We start from the raw sequence: 17,924 nt of genomic DNA on the forward strand, positions 1-17,924 counted from the left end.
ACCTTTCACCCCATTACTTTCTTTTGTGTTTCTGCCAGCCACATTGGGATCCCACCGCCATCCTATCTTCCCCTACCTACATACCTATCCACCAGGGTTTCTTCTCCCTGGGTTCTTTACCTTTTCTACACCTCTGCTAAATGTAACTGAATTATGACTATAAACAATAGAAGGCATGAACTCAGTGAGCCAAGCAGTATCTGCAGAGGTAAAAGCGATAAATCAACATTTTGGGATGGTGCTTCCTATGAGATTTTAATTGGCTTAATCAAAGCAAGATCTTGTATTGAGATAAGGCTTTTTAACAGATATGCCATATTATTTTGTTCAAAGGAAGAAGCTTACAAATTTTCATATCACAAATTGATTTATTTGATGAAAATAAAATTGTACATTGAGAGTTTTGTGGTAGAATTTCTGGCAATGGTTATAAGAAGAATTGCATGAAGAGATTTGTGTGTCTTTATCAAAATGACATTTTATATTGAGATAAAATATTTTAGGCAATACAGTATTACTATTCACTTGATACTAAGTGTGTACTATAAAGCATGTACTTTGTATTACAAGTTGATTCATTTGAAAAAGAACTTCATACAATCAAAATAAACTTTCTCCGATAGTCAAACAAGCGAGTGCTTCAAACTAGATTTTAAATTATTGGATCAAAGCAAAGTAAAAGTGCTTAACCGTACAAACTTAGGATAAAGGCAAAAGTGCAGTCTTCATGTGGCTGAGATCTGTCAAACATATACTCCGAAGAATAACTTTGACTGATTTTCCGGTGCATGCCTGAAAAAGACTGAAGTAATGGGATTAGAGATTACTGTCCTAATCTCCCCCAGCACCACCCATCAATATCAATAATTTGTTTTGGAGTTGTCATCAATTTTACTTAATTAGGATTCACGTTACAGTTTTAATACAGAAAAACTGGACTTGGTCAGCGCTTACAAAGGAAGACATCCTAGCCTATTATGCCCATACAGATAAATCCTTAAGCAATATTCATCTACCTAAAGATGCAATAATATGTAGCAATGTTAATTGTAAAGATATGAAGCATAGGAGAGATATCTGCTCCATGTATAATGATATAGTAAGCGCCTTATATGTAGGGAGTAAGCCCTATTGCAAGCATAAAAATAAGACACATAACATCAGACCTGGCTGGAATAAGTATGTAGCTGAGTATCATACTGAAGCCCGTGAAGCCACCAAATCATGGGCTATGGCAGGTAGACCCAGACAGGGGCCTGTGTTTGAGCACAAGAAGCTCACTAATGCAAGGTATAAGTATGCTGTTCGCTTCATCTGTAAAAATGAGCAAGCTATGAGGGCGGATTCCATGGCTAAGAAGTTGCTAAGTAACAATGCTACAGATTTTTGGAAGGAAGTGAGAGCTCTTAGCAGTTGCAAAACATCTCTACCATGTACTGTAGATGGAATTTCCGGAACAGCTAATATCGCGGAGTTATGGCGACAACATTATAGCACTTTATTCAACTGTGTCCAAGGTGACTTGTATAGGGTGGAAAATATTGAGAGTAATGACTCGATGGTGATTATGTCACATGAGGTGTATCATGCCATGAACAAGCAGTCCAACAACAAAGCAAGTGGCTTGGATCATATCTCTGCTGAACATCTTAAGTATGCGAGTATGAGAATAGCTCCTCTCCTAGCTATTTGTTTTACTGGCTTTATGATTCATGGCTTGTTACCAGACTCAATTTGGTCTGTCCTGTTAGTGCCGGTCATTAAGGACAAAGCTGGTAAAGTAGGCAGCCTAAATAATTACAGGCCCATAGCTTTAGCCAGCATATTGTCAAAAGTCTTAGAAACAGTTCTGCTGGATAGAATAAATGAGTTTGTTAACTCCACAGATAACCAGTTTGGCTTTAAAGCTAAACATGGCACTGACTTGTGTATATATGCCCTATAGGAGATTGTAAACAAATATAGAGGCAAAAACTCTTCAATCCTTATGTGCTTTATTGATGCTTCCAAAGCCTTTGACCGTGTTAATCACAGAAAGCTGTTTGGTAAAATGAGTCAAAGAGGAGTGCCTGAATACATTGTTAGAATTCTGGCTTACTGGTATGCCCACCAGACTATGCAAATAAAATGGGGCAATAGGGTCTCAGCCCCATTTGGGGTTAGCAATGGTGTTAGACAAGGGGGGATTTTGTCCCCTGTCCTTTTTAATCTATATATTGATGATCTGTCCAAACAATTGAAAGCCTGTAACACTGGGTGTGTGATTGGTAATATTTTAGTGAACCATATTATGTATGCAGATGATCTTGTGGACTTTAGTCCATCTAGCGCTGGTCTCCAGCAGCTCCTTACTATATGTTCTGTGTATGGTGTGGAACATGACATTAAATATAATGCTAGTAAGTGTGCTGTTATGATCTGTAGAACCAAAGAGGATAAATGCCTAAAATATCCTGTTTTTAAATTGTCTGACAACAATCTTAGTGTCTGTAATAAGATAAAATATCTAGGGCATATTATTACAGGACAAATGACAGATGATGAGGATATTTATAGGCAACGACGCATGCTGTATGTACAAGCAAATATCCTCTTGCGTAAATTTGGTGCGTGTGCAGATGTGGTGAAGATGTCGCTATTTAGAGCATACTGCACACCCCTCTACACTGCGCACCTGTGGCCGAACTATTTAAAGACAAGTATGCAGAGACTAAAGGTGGCATATAACGATGCCATGAGAACACTGCTAAGGCAACCTAGATGGTGTAGTGCCAGTAATATGTTTGTGGCTGCAGGAGTCAGTACTTTAGAAGCTATCCTAAGACACCACATGTATAAATTCATTTGCAGGATAAATTACTCTAAAAATGTGCTTATTGTGGCCTTGACAAACATAAGGGTTAGCACTACACGCTACGAATCCCAGTTGTGGAGACACTGGTATCGTTGTCTCGTTGTAGGACATTGATCATCTTTTAATCTGGATTTTTAACTTAAGTATTGTGGTTTTTGTTAAATATAAATTATGATGTTTTTATGTGATATACCATGATTTTATATATATTTATGTTATTTGATATGCAATGCATTTTTAATGTAATGTTGCCCCTTGTCTGGACCTTGAGTCCGTAATAAAGTTTATTATTATTATTATTACTATCACCAGCTATCTCAATTGATGCAAGCATCAATCAACCTGCCCATTTTTGTAGAACAGAGGGAACTGGGAGTACAAGTACATGGTTCCCTGGCAGTGATATCATAGGTAGACAGGGTGGTGAAAATGTATGTTGGCATGCTGACCTACATCGGTCAGTGAGTATAGTAGTTGGGATGTTATGTTGCAGTTGTATAACATGTTGGTGAGGACACACTTGGAATATTGTGTTCAATTTTGGTTACTCTGCTGCAGGAAAGATACCATTATGCTGGAAAGAGTGCAGAAATTATGAGGATGTTGCCATGACGCAAGGGACTGAGTCTGGGTAGGCTAGAAATCAAGAACTCGAGGGCATAGGTTTAAGATCAGAGAGGAATGTGAGGGGCATGTTTTTCACACTGAGGGTAGTATGGAACAAGCTGCCAGAGGAAGTGGTTGAGGCAGGTGCAGTAATAACATTTAAATGATTATTTGGACAGATTCATGCATCAAAATATTTAGAGAGACATGTTCCAAATGCAAGCAAATGAAACAAGATTATTATCTTGTCATAATAATTATTACAATTATTTTTAGCATGGAAGAATTGGGCCAAAGACCCTCTTTCTGTGCCGTATGTCTTCATCGGGAAATTTGCTCTGATGGGAGTGAATGAGAAAGTGGGAAAACATAAAACTACAGTAGTTTCAATGGGTGATTGAGGGCCAGTGTGGACTCCAATGGGTCAAAGGGCCTGTTTCCGTACTATATCTCTAAACTAAACTAAAGACCTTGAGGTAGTCTATGGATCCCTGAAATTGGCAATACAGGTAAATAAGATGGTGACAAAGACATATGGGATGCTTACATGCATCTGCTGCAGCACAGGATATGAGGCAGTACGGGAGACATAATCAACATTTTCAAGAGAGCGCTGCATCATCACTAGTAAATGTGAACTTTTTTCGACCTCACTGAAGCCTTAAATTCTACAGTTACAGTTCCCATCCATGTAGTCGAAGTGCGAGTTATTAATTAGAGTCAACGTCAGTGGGGTGATCCCCACTTCTAGTTCACCGCTGTCCTTTATCCTACCTCGTCCAGTCGAGTTCACATGTAACTGCAGGTAACTCGATCAGTACGGAGAGCAATCAAGAATGGGCAATAGATGAGGATCTTAACAACGAAGATAGACACAAAAAGCTGGAGTGACTCAGCGGGTCAGACAGCATCTCTGGAGAAAAGGAATGGGTGATGATTTGGGTCGAGACGGCGTGAAGAAGAGTTTCGACCCGAAACGTCACCAAATCCTTTTCTCCAGAGATGCTGTCTGACCCGCTGACTTACTCCAGCTTTTTGTGTCTCTCTTCGGTTTCGCAGTTCTTTTCTACACGTGATCTTAACAACAAAGGTAGACACGAATGCTGGAGAAACTCAGCGGGCGAGGCAGCATCTATGGAGCGAAGGAATACCCATATCTGCCAAGTGCAAAAAGGAACCTCTTTCCTCATTCGTGAACTTCCAGGCACAGACTCCGCCCGCTGTCGACTCCGGACCAATCCGCCATCGTTCCGTGGCCACGCCCCGACGGAGGCCTCTCCCCTCATCCGAGCTCATGCCCCCATCACAAGCGAGACCCCGCCCCTGATGAGGCCTGTCCCGCCCCGCGAACATGCCCCCATCACAGGCTCCGCCCCCGGGCCGCGCTCATGCCCCCATCACAGGCTCCGCCCCCGGGCCGCGCTCATGCCCCCATCACAGGCTCCGCCCCCGGGCCGCGCTCATTGCCCCCATCACAGGCTCCGCCCCCGGGCCGCGCTCATGCCCCCATCACAGGCTCCGCCCCCGGGCCGCGCTCATGCCCCCATCACAGGCTCCGCCCCCGGCCCGCGAACATGCCCCCATCACAGGCTCCGCCCCCGGCCCGCGAACATGCCCCCCTCACAGGCTCCGCCCCCGGGCCGCGCTCATTGCCCCCCATCACAGGCTCCGCCCCCGGCCCGCGCTCATGCCCCCATCACAGGCTCCGCCCCCGGCCCGCGCTCATTGCCCCCCATCACAGGCTCCGCCCCCGGGCCGCGCTCATGCCCCCATCACAGGCTCCGCCCCCGGGCCCGCGAACATGCCCCCATCACAGGCTCCGCCCCCGGCCCGCGCTCATTGCCCCCATCACAGGCTCCGCCCCCTGAACAACTGCTCCACTCGCTCCCGGGATTCTCGGCGCGGCGTCGTCGCCATCTTATGTGTTTCCCAAAGCCTGAGCGGAGAACTGGTGCGTGTGGCGGGGCTGGAGCTGCTGCAGCCGGCTGGAGGATGCCTGGCGGATAAATGTGGCCCAAACCTAACATCCCTCTGCTGTTGTTGCTGATCGCGGTGGCGGCGAAGCCAGAGCGGCCAGGTAATGGGGGGCGGGGACGGTAGGCCGGGCGGGTGCGGGGTAAGGGGGGAGGGGCGAGGTGGGGCTTGGCCCTTCACTCCGTGGGGGACGTTGAGTGTTTATTCCCCGCCAGAGAGGCCGCATCACTGTCGCTGGAAGTGTTGGTTACATCGGGCCCGTTGCACTGGCATTATTGGTTATAGCAAGGGGCGGGGGGGAGATTATGTATTCACGGCAGCACCGTGGGAACAGTACGGAGCCAAAGATAGTGCGCTACCCCAACAAACCGTTTCACTCCCCCTAGGAACGGACCAGAGATCGGTACAACCAGACTCCCCGCCGACCCTTTAAAAGATGCAGTGCAGCATGTCGCCAAGGATTGTCTCGTCCCTCACCTCGGCATTAGATTAACAACACTGACTTCAGAAAACCCACCTGATCCTTGCATTCACGCATATATATTTTTCCAGATAAACGGGTGCCTATTCTGCCCTCTGATCTAGTAAATCGTAGTCGATGCCGCAACCATTAGTGCAAATAAAAGTACACAGAATGTAATATTAACTGGGTTGCAGCGGGCACAGATTAAGGATAAATAGAATGTTTCCCGATTGTCAGGATGTGACAAATGATGGCTGATTGGATACCGTGTCTTCTAAGTGACGAATTAAGGAAAACAGTGTTCTTTATCTCGGATTTCAGATTACACCGAGCAAACAAGGGCAGGCACAGAGTAATAAAGCATTTGAAACGGGCTCTTCGGCCCAACTTTCCCATACCGACCAAGATCCCCCATCTGCCCGCGTTGGGCCCATATCCCTTTAAACCTCTTCTATCTATGTAGCTGTCCAAATGACATTCAAATCTTGTTATAGTACCTGCAACAATGACTCCGGAGAGTTTGTTCCATATACCCACCACCTTCTGTGTGGAAAAAGTTGCCCCTTCAGGTTCCTATTAAAAATCTTTCCCCTCTCATGAACCTATTACCTCTGATTCTTGATTTGGAAAGTACTGTCAACATTGCATTCATAAATTAATTTGTAGAAGCAAAATAATTTATCCGGGATGCAGGTAGTATGAGTGGACAAAACCATAGTAGATTGTGTTTGATGTATGGAAAGAGTTGTCATCCATTTTAAATGCAAGAATTATAATTTTATATAAATAGCAAACAATGTGGAATTGCACTTAATTTCAAAGGCTAATGGAATCTTTATCTCAAGCTGAAGTAAAAAAAAAGAAGGAACACTGAAATCTGTCTCCATGTTATACTTAAGATCGACACAAAATGCTGGAGTAACTCAGCGAGATAGGCAGCATCTCTGGAGAGAAGGAATGGGTGATGTTTCGGGGCATGACCCTTTTTCAGTTATACTTAGCCAGTCTGCTCCAAACCCTGCACTTTTTCCTTCACTGACGCTATACTAAAATCTTTATGATGCTGAGAAAGGCCAATATCCTAGACATTGCTAAACCAGGACTAAACTTGCACAGTAAATTACAGCACCCTGAGAGTATTGTGGAGCATAGACCCAAGGGTACAAGTCATAGTGCCTTGAATGTGGCGACACAGGTGGATAAGCTTGTCCTGTTTGGATGGGGCATAGAGAACAAGAGTTGAAACATTATGTTACAGTTCTAGATGATGATGAGACTTGATCTGGAATACTGTGTGATGTTCGGATTGTTAAACTATAGGAAGGATATGATTGAAGCTGGATAGGGTGGAGAAAAGATTCACAGGGATATTACCTGCATTGGGTTTTAGATATTAGGAGAGATAGGATAGGCTAGGACCATTCCTTGAAGCGAAGAATGTTGAAGGGTTACATTAGAGAGGTATATAGAATCATGAGAAGCACAGATAACTTGGATTGTTAGTCCCCCCCCCCTCGTCTAAGTGAGTCTAAAATTAGAAGGAATATTTTTAAGTGACAATGGAAACATTTAAAGAGAACCCGAGGGGCATGATTTTCATACGGCGCGATGAGTTTATGTAATGAAATTGTATGAAATTCAATAATTGATACAATTGCTTTTAAGAGATGTGGATGGCTTCATGGATAGGAAAGTTTAGAAGGATATGGGCCAAATGCAGGCATTGGGACCAGCTCATTAAGGCATCTTGGCTGACATGGACGTGTTGGGACAAACGGCATGTTTCTGAGTTGTATTACAATGACTCTATAACAATGGTAAAAGTGCAGTGGCAAATAGATACAAAATTAGGGAAACATTTTGCAAGACTTAAAGACTCTGAATGCTCAACTCATTGACGAGATAAATTAATTGATGTTATAAATGGAGATGAATGGAAACGTTCTAATAGCCATTAGGCATATGTGATTATATACTGGCGAAAGCTGAAAAAAATAATTCAAGCTCCTTTCGAAGGAAAAGCAAGAATTAAGTATCTCTGATAGTGATTTTGGGAGAGTTGGGACATGTATCCATGGCTCAGAAAATTGAATTAAAATCTGTTTGGAGGGGAATTGGAAGTAAATTATAAATAATATAGAATTTTTGCTATTAATTGAACATTGATTATCAAGTTCAAGTTTAACATGTGCTGATGTTTGAGCAGATCTGGGTGGCCATGCACAAGAAACACAGTTGACACATGTGAGGGATAAGTACAAAAGAGGGGAAAATAGTTACTAGATTGATTCCTGGAATAAAAATGTTGACTTCTGAAGAAAGATTGAGTAAATTGGGTCTGTGCTGCCTAGAAGTGAGAATAATCAGATTTTTTAATCAAAATGTATGATTCTTTAAAGCCGTGAAGATGTTTCTCCTGGTGATGGAATCTTGAACAAGAAGTGCATTCTCAAGTTCGGGATTACATTTAAGAAGGGAATGAGGTGAAATTCCCTTTGAGGGCTGCAAAGTGATGCAATTCTCTACGATGAACCTGTGGATGGTGTTGAGGCAATGGGTGGGATTGTACTGTTTAATCACTCTTGCCCCCTCCCCAATTCCATGACTGTACAAATCTTTTGCAGCCCCCTTGGTCCATGTTTCACTCTCACTGATATCTTGCAAAGTTAAAAAAAATCCATCAGTGCAAAGTGATAATTCCTGACAAAGGCCATTGAACTGTGTTTGTTTTGGAGCAGAAGTTTAAAAACCGAAAAGGTCAAAATATATATATCTTTTAAACTTTTTTAAATATGTTGAAGTGATACAAATTAATTGAACATCAGGTAAACTAAAATGTGAGGAGCTGGATGTATAGGGAATCCAGCCTCGCTGAAAGCATGATCAAATTCAAATATAGGACAGTGGTGAGGCTGGAGGTAAATTGTAGCAGCATCCACCTTCTGTGCATTACTGACTATCACATTACGACGAGGAGGTAGAAATGTCAATCATGCATTGACTTGCAATGAGCAGGTCGGTATTGGTTCTCTAACAAGCTGCCAGCAAAAAATGCAGCAGTATTAAAGCAGTATTTCAAAGCTGAGGTACTCCTTTAGGTTACAGATGAATCAAAAGTTAAGAACATGGCCTTGAGGCCAAACCTCAGACCAGTTACTCTTATTGAATGCAGAATAAACTCTGGGCAGGATGGCTCTGCAAACAGCAATGGTTTGGTGGGGTCTGCCAGCAGTGTTCTTTTGCAGCACTAAGCTAATTGGCATTTTACCTCAGTAACTGTATATTCACCAACCAAAGTAATTGTCATTTTGAAATGTAGCATGAATTGTGGGACTGAATCTTGCTGTGTTAGTTGGAAACCCTGCTTGACATCACTTTTTTTTTAATCCAATCTGATATTGATGAATAGAAACTTAACAGGCTTTGTTTATTCTACTAGCTATATGATTTTCAACTTCTCCAAGATCACAGGTTATGCAGAGGATCAAGGATTAGAGCAATTTCTTGGTTTCTATATGTGTCTGTCTGCCGGATGTGATGATTTTCTCACAATGCATTGATTGTCTAAACAGTGAGCAGTGAGGATTCTCTCATTAGTTGTGGTGCCAACAGTCATCTTGTTTTTCTTCATAATGGCGTTCATCTGCCGCCGATCAAGATTTCAAGCCAAATCTAGCATGAAGGATTTGTCTTGGGACTCTTGCTCAGCTGCCTTTTTTACCTTTTGTGCAGAAGTTTAAGTAGCCTGTTTCAAGGATATGCAAATACTCCTTATCCATTAATTTCCTAATTACCCTCATTAATGAATCAAAACGAGCAACTACCCCAGCCCAACCTTATTCCTTAGATAGGCACAAAAAACTGGAGTAACTCATTGGGTCTGGCAATATCTCCAGAGAAAACGAATGGGTGACGTTTTGGTTCGAGACGCTTCTTCAGACTGAGAGTCAGGGGAAGAGGAAACGAGAGATATAGACGACACACAATAAATTAATGAATATATGCAAAAAGCATATGCAAATAATGCAATTGTTCTATCTATCTAAATGTAGAGATAACAGGAGCTTCCTTTCCCTAATCGCAATGTGGTGTGTTTATCATTTTACCCAGAGAATACCATGGGCACAAACTTCTGGAACACGACTAAAAAACATCTTCTGAAGCTTGTATATTAAAGAATGCTGTCTCAACATCCATCTGCTATTTGCCTTTATAGCTTTCTTCTCCAACCACTGTAGATTATTAACAATTAATATTTTTATGCAATATACACTTTAATACTTTGACCTTTCATGCTATACTCCTAACTAATTCATAACTTTCAGTATTTGATTATGTTCGAGGCAAAACTATACATGCCTTGTTTCTATATTCCCTTGGTGATTATGTGGTCCACTATATCTTGGAACAATCATACTCTGGATTGATCTCTAGCCTCATGGTGGCACAGTGCTTCCTGTGTGTCTCATATTCAGCTGAGGAACTTTTCAAATCTTGTGTCCTAATACGGGATTTCAAGATGGTTCTCGCCTGTGCCTGGACTGAGTTGGTAAAGAGTAGTTTGATGTTGCAAAAATGTGGCGCTGTTTTGGGATAGCATCCAACCTGAGACTCTTGGCTTGACGAATGTGTCTGTACATATGTTTATGGATGTCATTAGCCATTTTTAAACTGCTCATTCTCTCAATTACAGGACCACGGCTCGGTCTGGCAAGACTTCTGTCAGGTAGGTTTTTTGACATGATGTGAAAAATAAATGGCATGTTTTTATCCGTGATGCAACTTATTTGACACATTTTAATACTATTTATAACTGATGATACAATGAATCAAATACATCTGGCATGTGTGAGCAGTTAGGAAACGTATCTTTCTGGAGGTAATCCCTTTAGTATTGGTAGCCATGTTTCTGACTCAAGTCGCCAGATGGTGGTAGACTTGCAGTGCAGGAGGGAGATAGATAAATTTGTGTTTAGAGGGAATTTTCTGTTCTTTGCAAGTTCATTATACATCTTTAATATATCCACAGCCACCTAAGTAGACCCTGACAACTAGCATTACAGACTGATGGGTCATTCCCACTTCCCTGATGGACTTCGGATGAACGTGTTCCCAGATTGCATTTGTTTGGGATTTTACCTCAAGTATTAAGTTTTTCTTTCTCTCAAATATTGACAGACCCCATTATTTAATGGCAACACATCCACATTGTAATTCTGTTTTGCATGTTATTGTGTCTAGAGAGATATGGGACATTTCCCTGCTGTTCTTTTCTCTAATTTGACACCCGGTTGTGCAGGCACGTCTCTAGCTGCATATTGTTTTTCAATTGGAAGTATTATAGAAGCAGCATTTGGATGAGCAGCTGATGTGCTAACATTGGCCTGTGTGTTTTTTTTTTTTTGCAGAGCTGCGCTGTACCACTGGAGAATTTGCTTGCAAGACTGGAACTATTCAGTGTATTCCTCAGAGCTGGTACTGCGATGGATGGCAGACCTGTGAAGATGGCAGTGATGAACTCGATTGTCCAGGTAAGTGACTAGATTATGTAATTTGGTTTATGATCTCAAATATGCAATCTTTAATTATATTTAAATCATTAATGTACATGAAAGTAAATGTTAAGGGACCCATGTTCCTTAACAAAATTGTCTACACTCTAATCCTTTCCCTGGTACAACTTAAAATCAAGATTTTATATAATTGGCTGTAGAAATGTGCGGATTAGTATCTACATGCACTGGTGTGGATTGTCACACTGAGATTGTGACATTGAAAATTCTGTGTTGTGGGGTGGAGGTCAAGGTCAGGGGACCTAAATGAGGCCTTGAATTGAGTTGGGTCAAAGTATAGCGTGGAAAGAAAAACTGTCCTATGTTCTGTCTTCAGAGAGGTTCCTGTCAACTGAAGACATTATTTAGAATTGTGTACATTGCTATTGTGCAAGTTTCTTTGTTTTGTACCGATGAACAAAAAAGCTATAAATAATGTAAATTAAATCATGGCAGAAAAGGTTCTGTATAGTACTGTGGAATTTAAAGTTGAATCTATCCTGGTTATGCCAGTCAGCAGAGGATTTTGTATCTTTAGACTCTTCATCTGAAAGTCATTGCACTGGATCTGAATTGTAGCCTCCATGTAAGGGAAAGGGGGAAGTTTCCTCCAGATGTATTCACTCCACGGAATGGAGCAAGTGCAGGGTTGGTATGACTGATGTTTAGTAGAGAATGAGACTACTGAGGAATGGCTCTCCACTGAAGGGTATAATGCTGCCCTTGAGTAAACCAGTTTGGAAATGGTTGTTATGGCATTTTGGAACAAGGGGTTGTCAAGTAGAGAAAGATGGGATGTTGTAGGGATTTGATGCATTTAAATAAAAACTTGTTATTTTTGATTCTTTGCCTTTGCCGTTGAGCAAATTTCTTGATCTTTTCTGTCTATAATCACGATTATAGACAACTAACGGGTCCCTTTGCGACTTCATCTCCACGGAGAATGAATGTAATTAAAATCTCAATCTTAGAATTAAAAAAAAATACTTTTGCCCCTCTGAAGCATTTACATTTCTTCTTTAGCAGCAGGAGAACTAGGTGCTGCCATCTATTTTTGGCAGAGTCACTGCTATATTAATGTTCATTCTCTGCCTCTGCTTAAAAAGCCCAGGATCTCTCATCAGTCTGAAGAAGGGTCTCGACCCGAAACGTCGCATATTCCTTTGCTCCATAGATGCTCCCTCACCCACTGAATTTCTCCAGCATTTTTGTCTACCTTTGATTTTTCTAGCATCTGCAGTTCTTTCTTAATGATCTCGATGTTCAATCAGAATGGTGTGCTTCTGACTGGAAGAGACCCTGCAGCTGACCTGTTGTCCCCTTCTTTCTTCGGGTCTGCAGATGACATTAAAGTCTTGCCGATAGATGTGAGTCACACAGTAGTCATGGCGCACAGGGGCTAAGCTAATAAAGCAAATAGCTTTGATCTGGGTAGCATCGAGCTGCTTGACTAGTATCACGATTCCCACATTGACACACATGAGGGGTTTTCCATTATTCTCCTGTCTTGTGAATGGGGGTAGTCAGGAAATTTAATTTTCTCATGAGAATACCCTGCTTCTGAATTGCTCTTGTTAGCCATAGCATTTGTATGGCTGTTCTGGTTATATTTGTGGTCAATGATGACCTCTAAATTGTTCATTGATCAGATGACGGCAATGTCACTGAATGACAGGGAGTTGTATTTAACAATTTTGCTTGCTGGAGGTGGTCATTGACTATTGCTTGACTATTGCCTTTGCCCAACTATCCCACAACACTGTAATCTGGTCATTAACAAATGAATATTTCTGGTAGTTTGCTGAAGTAAAAAATAGTTGCTGCCATTCCTATATGGCATCAACAATTTAGTTTAGTGTAAATTACAGTGGGGAAAAATGTACAAAAACCTTTGGGGCTGCCAGAGACTATGAGAAATACAGCATAGATATCGCGTGATCCTTGCAATTCAGACATCGTGTGAACGCATGCCGTGCTCTCTCAGGATAATATATACTTCCAAAGGTAGTTGATATCTGCAACTGAACACAGTATTCCATATTTAGGTCTCATGTGATTAGTAAATCTTTGCATTATCGTTCTCTAGATATTAAGGCACAGATTCATTAGCCTTTTTGACTATTTTCTACAGCATTCATGACATTTTAATAGCCCATGCACACCGGCTCCTTTCCAATCCTTTCATAAACATTTTTCTCGTCTTTTTGTTTCTGAAGTAAACAAGCTCACAATTGCCTGCATTGAAATTCGTTTGACATAGTTTTGCCAATTCACGTAACCCTCCAATCACTGTTTCTATATGCAGTGATACAAAAGGAGGGAGGAAATAATTGTAAACAATGTCAAACCAAGATGCATCGTTTTCTGTTCCACCATCCAAGATTTATAATATGCTGTATGTGTTGGAAGGAACTGCAGATGCTGGTTTAAACCAAAGATAGACACAAAAAGCTGGAGTAACTCAGCGGGACAGGCAGCATCTCTGAGGAGAAGGAATGGGTGGCGTTTCGGATCGAGACCTTTCTTCAGTTGTTCTACCAACAGTTTTTTAATGGGAACTTTTCATCCACCTGTCAGTTTGAGTATCTGTCCGCTTTTGCTCCTGTCTCTTGCCAGTGCAGTTCATTCCATTTGTTCTGAATGGTCTCAGTAATGTTCAGAGTTGAAGCAATGGAGACAGTTTTTAATCTGATTTATCTGTTTTACATCAGACATAGCTGTTATGTCTTGGTGTGACCTAGTCATTTGAATAGGATTTCTGCCACGTAACTTTTTGATTAAATAAATGTTAAATGCACCTTAAGTAAATTTGTTTCCTCCATTAATTGTTATTCATTGACATTTTTTCCTCTTGGTCCTTCTGTCAGAAGGCCATCAGAGCACTCATAATAAGGCTTTACTTTCTGCTGCCTGGCCACTATTTGCCATCTGCAGACTGGATCAACTTGCGTAACAACCAAGGTGACAGTGCCAGCAGTATCCAAAGAGCAGGTGGCTGCAGAGGATTAGTACAATCTCAAACAGAGGCCTGGTCGGTCAGTCCAGCTCAGTGTTTTCAGTTACCATCACAAACTCATCCCCAACCAGCAATTCCAGTCCCCTTCCTCTCAGCTGCTTGAAGCTGAAAGACCAATCATAAGTTACGTTTGTGCAAGAAGGAACTGCAGATGCTGGTTTAAACCGAAGATAGACGCAAAAAACTCGAAACTGACATTAAAGACTATAGACACTGTACAAGTTATTGAAAAGAGATGGAGAATTCTTGTATATTATTGTTTCAAAATATTGAAGAGTTCTTTAATGGACTTCTTTTGCCATAAAATTTTAATCTGGTCTTTAAATGCCACACAAAATAAATCAAAATAACTTGGGTTTGCAATCATCCTTTTGACCCGGTCAGGTATTGCAGTTGACCCTGTTAAAAAAGACGACGCTTAATATTTCCACAGTTTTGTTGTACTGGATTTTACGATTATTGAAAGTTCATAGTAATTCCCAGCAAACTACTTTCCCCCTCTTATTTCCCTGTATCCATGCAACTTATACTCTTTTCCCCATCAATGGGGAAATTGACAAGCAAGGGAAAGAGTTCAAGTTGCATGGTTGCACAATTTCCATCTTTCATTCCCAGTAAAAGCAACTGGTAAATCTCAGGAACCTATCAATGCAATGTTTAATCTTTACCAGTGTGGAAGTATGCCTTTTGCATTCAATTCCCATCAATACCCCGCTTTCATTCTACCTGGGCAATTAAAGGGCCTGTCCCACGAGCATGCGACCTAACGTGGTCGCTTGAGCCATACGGCCTTGTGGGGCCGGTCCCACTTCGATCGCCAGAGCCGTATGGAGTTGTGCGGAGCTGTTCCCGACATCGCATGGGGCTCCGAAAAACTGACACTGACACTGTTCAAAAATTCCGCGCGGCCCGCAGCCGCATTGAGCCTGTACGCACTGCCTCGCCTAGCGCGAACTTCCCGCGGACTTCGAAAAGCGAGCTGGCGCTGGAAAACTTTCAAAACTACCATCCAGGAAATATATATTGGTAGTTTGGTTGGGAGTGGGGGGGAGACATTGGGGTAATCAATAACATGCAGTATTCATTTTTTAAAAGCATGTGTTTAACTAACGATAAGAGTTGTTGCATGTAATGGAGTTAGCTGGCAAGATGATGTTGATATGGTGTGACTTTTAGAAGATGATTGATAAAGTACAACATGATAGTGAAACTAAAGGGTGCTGGCAGGGTCAACAGTGTACTGGCTAAAGAGATGGTGGGCACCTGAATGACAGTAAAACCAAGAATGCTCTTGTATTCCACAAATAACCCACAGCAAACCATGTGGAGGAAATGAAAGAAACATTAAAGAAGCTATTCCCAAAGACAAACTCAGACAGGTGGGAAGGAAAATAGTGTGGCCTTCATTTAAGATGCAAGTGGTCCTTTGGCTATTTTGCTGAGTGACTAGAACATTTGTGGCATGAAAATAATCATCCAGCTTTTCAAATCCTCCCATGGCCTTTTCCCTTTATCATCTCCTTGATTTCTGTACTCCTACATTTCTGGTCTTTTGCACATTTCTCTTTTAGGTTGGTATATTTTGCGCACATATCTTCAAGGTATGAAACCCTTTCACATGAACCTCCATTTGTAAATCTTCAATTTTTAACTGACTTTATTCATTATTACATTAAATTCTCTCTTCTGATCCTATCTGTTTCAAACACCTGTTTAAAAAATAATAATATTGAGGCATTTTTACTACATTCCAAATATTGCATGAATGAAATGCTGTTTGGTTATGTAGCTGCAGGGAGTGAGTGCAGCTTGTCATACTCTTACCTACTGTCTACCTACTAGGAGTGATTGGTGATCACCGCGGGCACCACACAAAGGAAACTACTGACCTGAAACAGGTGCGTGGCAGAACTGCCGAGGACACCCGCTTCTACCCGATCAATGTGGCCCAGCCCTTCCAGTTCACCCGTAAGTTGCAGTTCCACTATCTTGATGTTTGAACAAGCTCTTCAAAAGTCAGATTGCAGCAGCTTTTTACCAGTTTTGTTGTTAAGAGATTCTACCAAGCAAAGGTTTGTGTTAAGGGGTTGGCAAAGTATGACAGCGTTGTCGAGTTAACTCACAATTCTTAGTTCCCAGGTTTTACTGAAAAAGTATATCTTGATGTATCATTCCTCTATGTTGACAATAATTATACCACCTGTAGAATTCGTGAAGATGCTGCTGGACACTGGGGGAGCAGATAATGAGAGGGCCAACTCTCTCATATATATTCCAAAAACCTTGCAGGTTTACAGAAAAAGTTCTCTGACTCCGTTCCTGATCTGGCCAACTGGTAGACCGAGTCCTGCCTCTGGTTGAGTCAATTCTGATCAAGAATAACATGTCTGTTCATTGTTATTTCTTGTTATTTGTATTATATTGTTTCCACCAGTATTGGGCACTTACATTTTGCAAAGCTGCTTTATAGGTGTTAATTTCATAGAAAAACTCTCTTGTATTCTTTGCCAGTGTTATGCAATAGTATATCTGCTTTGCCTTATGTAAGGTTGTGTGGTGATTTTTCTCATCATTGGATTAAGTAAGGTTTACTCAATTTACTCAAAGCATCAATAATCTGCAACGTAGAATTGTGCTGATTGGCTGTAGAGTGAGAAGTAACAAATGCGAACACGCTTCATTCAGCAGATGGTCTTGAGTTGCTTGACGGGGAGTTAGGTTAAATACATGAATCCAACACGAGGTGTGAGGAAAGAGCAGTGTCGTGTGACTCTCGGGATACTCTTCTGAAGAGCCAATGCAGGGTTATAGACAAATTTTGTTTCACTTGTTCATTTCCAGGATGTGACAATTGCTGGCAAGGCTGTCATTTACTACCTCCCTCTCATTAACAAAGTGATTATCCTGCCAACCCCTCTGAAGTGCCATCACAATGTTGGTCTGGAGTTTTCTAGGCGAGGGGAAATAACAGATTTTCTTCCTCCATTTATTTTTTTGTTAACAATCCAATTAGGTTTATATTCTGGGTTCTCTCTTGCAAAATAACATAAGATGTACCTTTTACATTTAGTTGCCTGCATTTAGTCATACTGCAGAATTCATGCTGACAATTGGTCTTGTTGGCAGGTAAGTGTCCAACAGGCTGGCATCACTATGAGGGGACAGCGAGCTGTTACCGAGTGTATTTGAATAGTGAGGACTACTGGAATGCTGTCCAAACATGTCAACGAGTGAATGGATCGTTGGCTACATTCACTACTGATCAAGAGCTGCGCTTCATACTAGCTGAAGAATGGGACCTAGAGGAACGGCCATTGAGTCGCAAGGACCAACGCAGGTAAGAATGTGGGAGTGATGGGTGGCATGGTGGCAGAGGGAAGGAATGAGGAAACCCAGGAAGTGAGCATGAGTGTGTGGAGGCAATGAGAGAAGAATAGGTGGGGCAAAAGAGAAATTGAC

At 41.7% G+C, this 17,924-nt stretch overlaps 1 protein-coding gene across 3 annotated transcripts in view; it reads left to right on the top strand.

Annotated features, from left to right (window-relative positions):
• Positions 1–5,314: 5,314 nt before the first annotated feature.
• dgcr2 (DiGeorge syndrome critical region gene 2) overlaps positions 5,315–17,924 on the top strand; it is a 28,385-nt gene continuing 15,775 nt past the window's right edge. The window contains exons 1-5 of one of the 3 annotated variants that reach the window (XM_055656003.1): positions 5,315–5,537; positions 10,591–10,623; positions 11,306–11,428; positions 16,308–16,433; positions 17,592–17,802. In XM_055656003.1, the coding sequence (XP_055511978.1) occupies positions 5,468–5,537; positions 10,591–10,623; positions 11,306–11,428; positions 16,308–16,433; positions 17,592–17,802 (563 nt within the window). In that variant the 5' untranslated portion in view covers positions 5,315–5,467. The remainder of the gene's footprint in view (positions 5,538–10,590; positions 10,624–11,305; positions 11,429–16,307; positions 16,434–17,591; positions 17,803–17,924) is intronic. The other 2 variants (XM_055656001.1, XM_055656002.1) reach the window with 2 other exon arrangements.

This window comes from Leucoraja erinacea, chromosome 25, assembly GCF_028641065.1.
Source record: "Leucoraja erinacea ecotype New England chromosome 25, Leri_hhj_1, whole genome shotgun sequence".
In the NCBI taxonomy this organism is placed as follows: Eukaryota; Metazoa; Chordata; class Chondrichthyes; order Rajiformes; family Rajidae; genus Leucoraja; species Leucoraja erinaceus.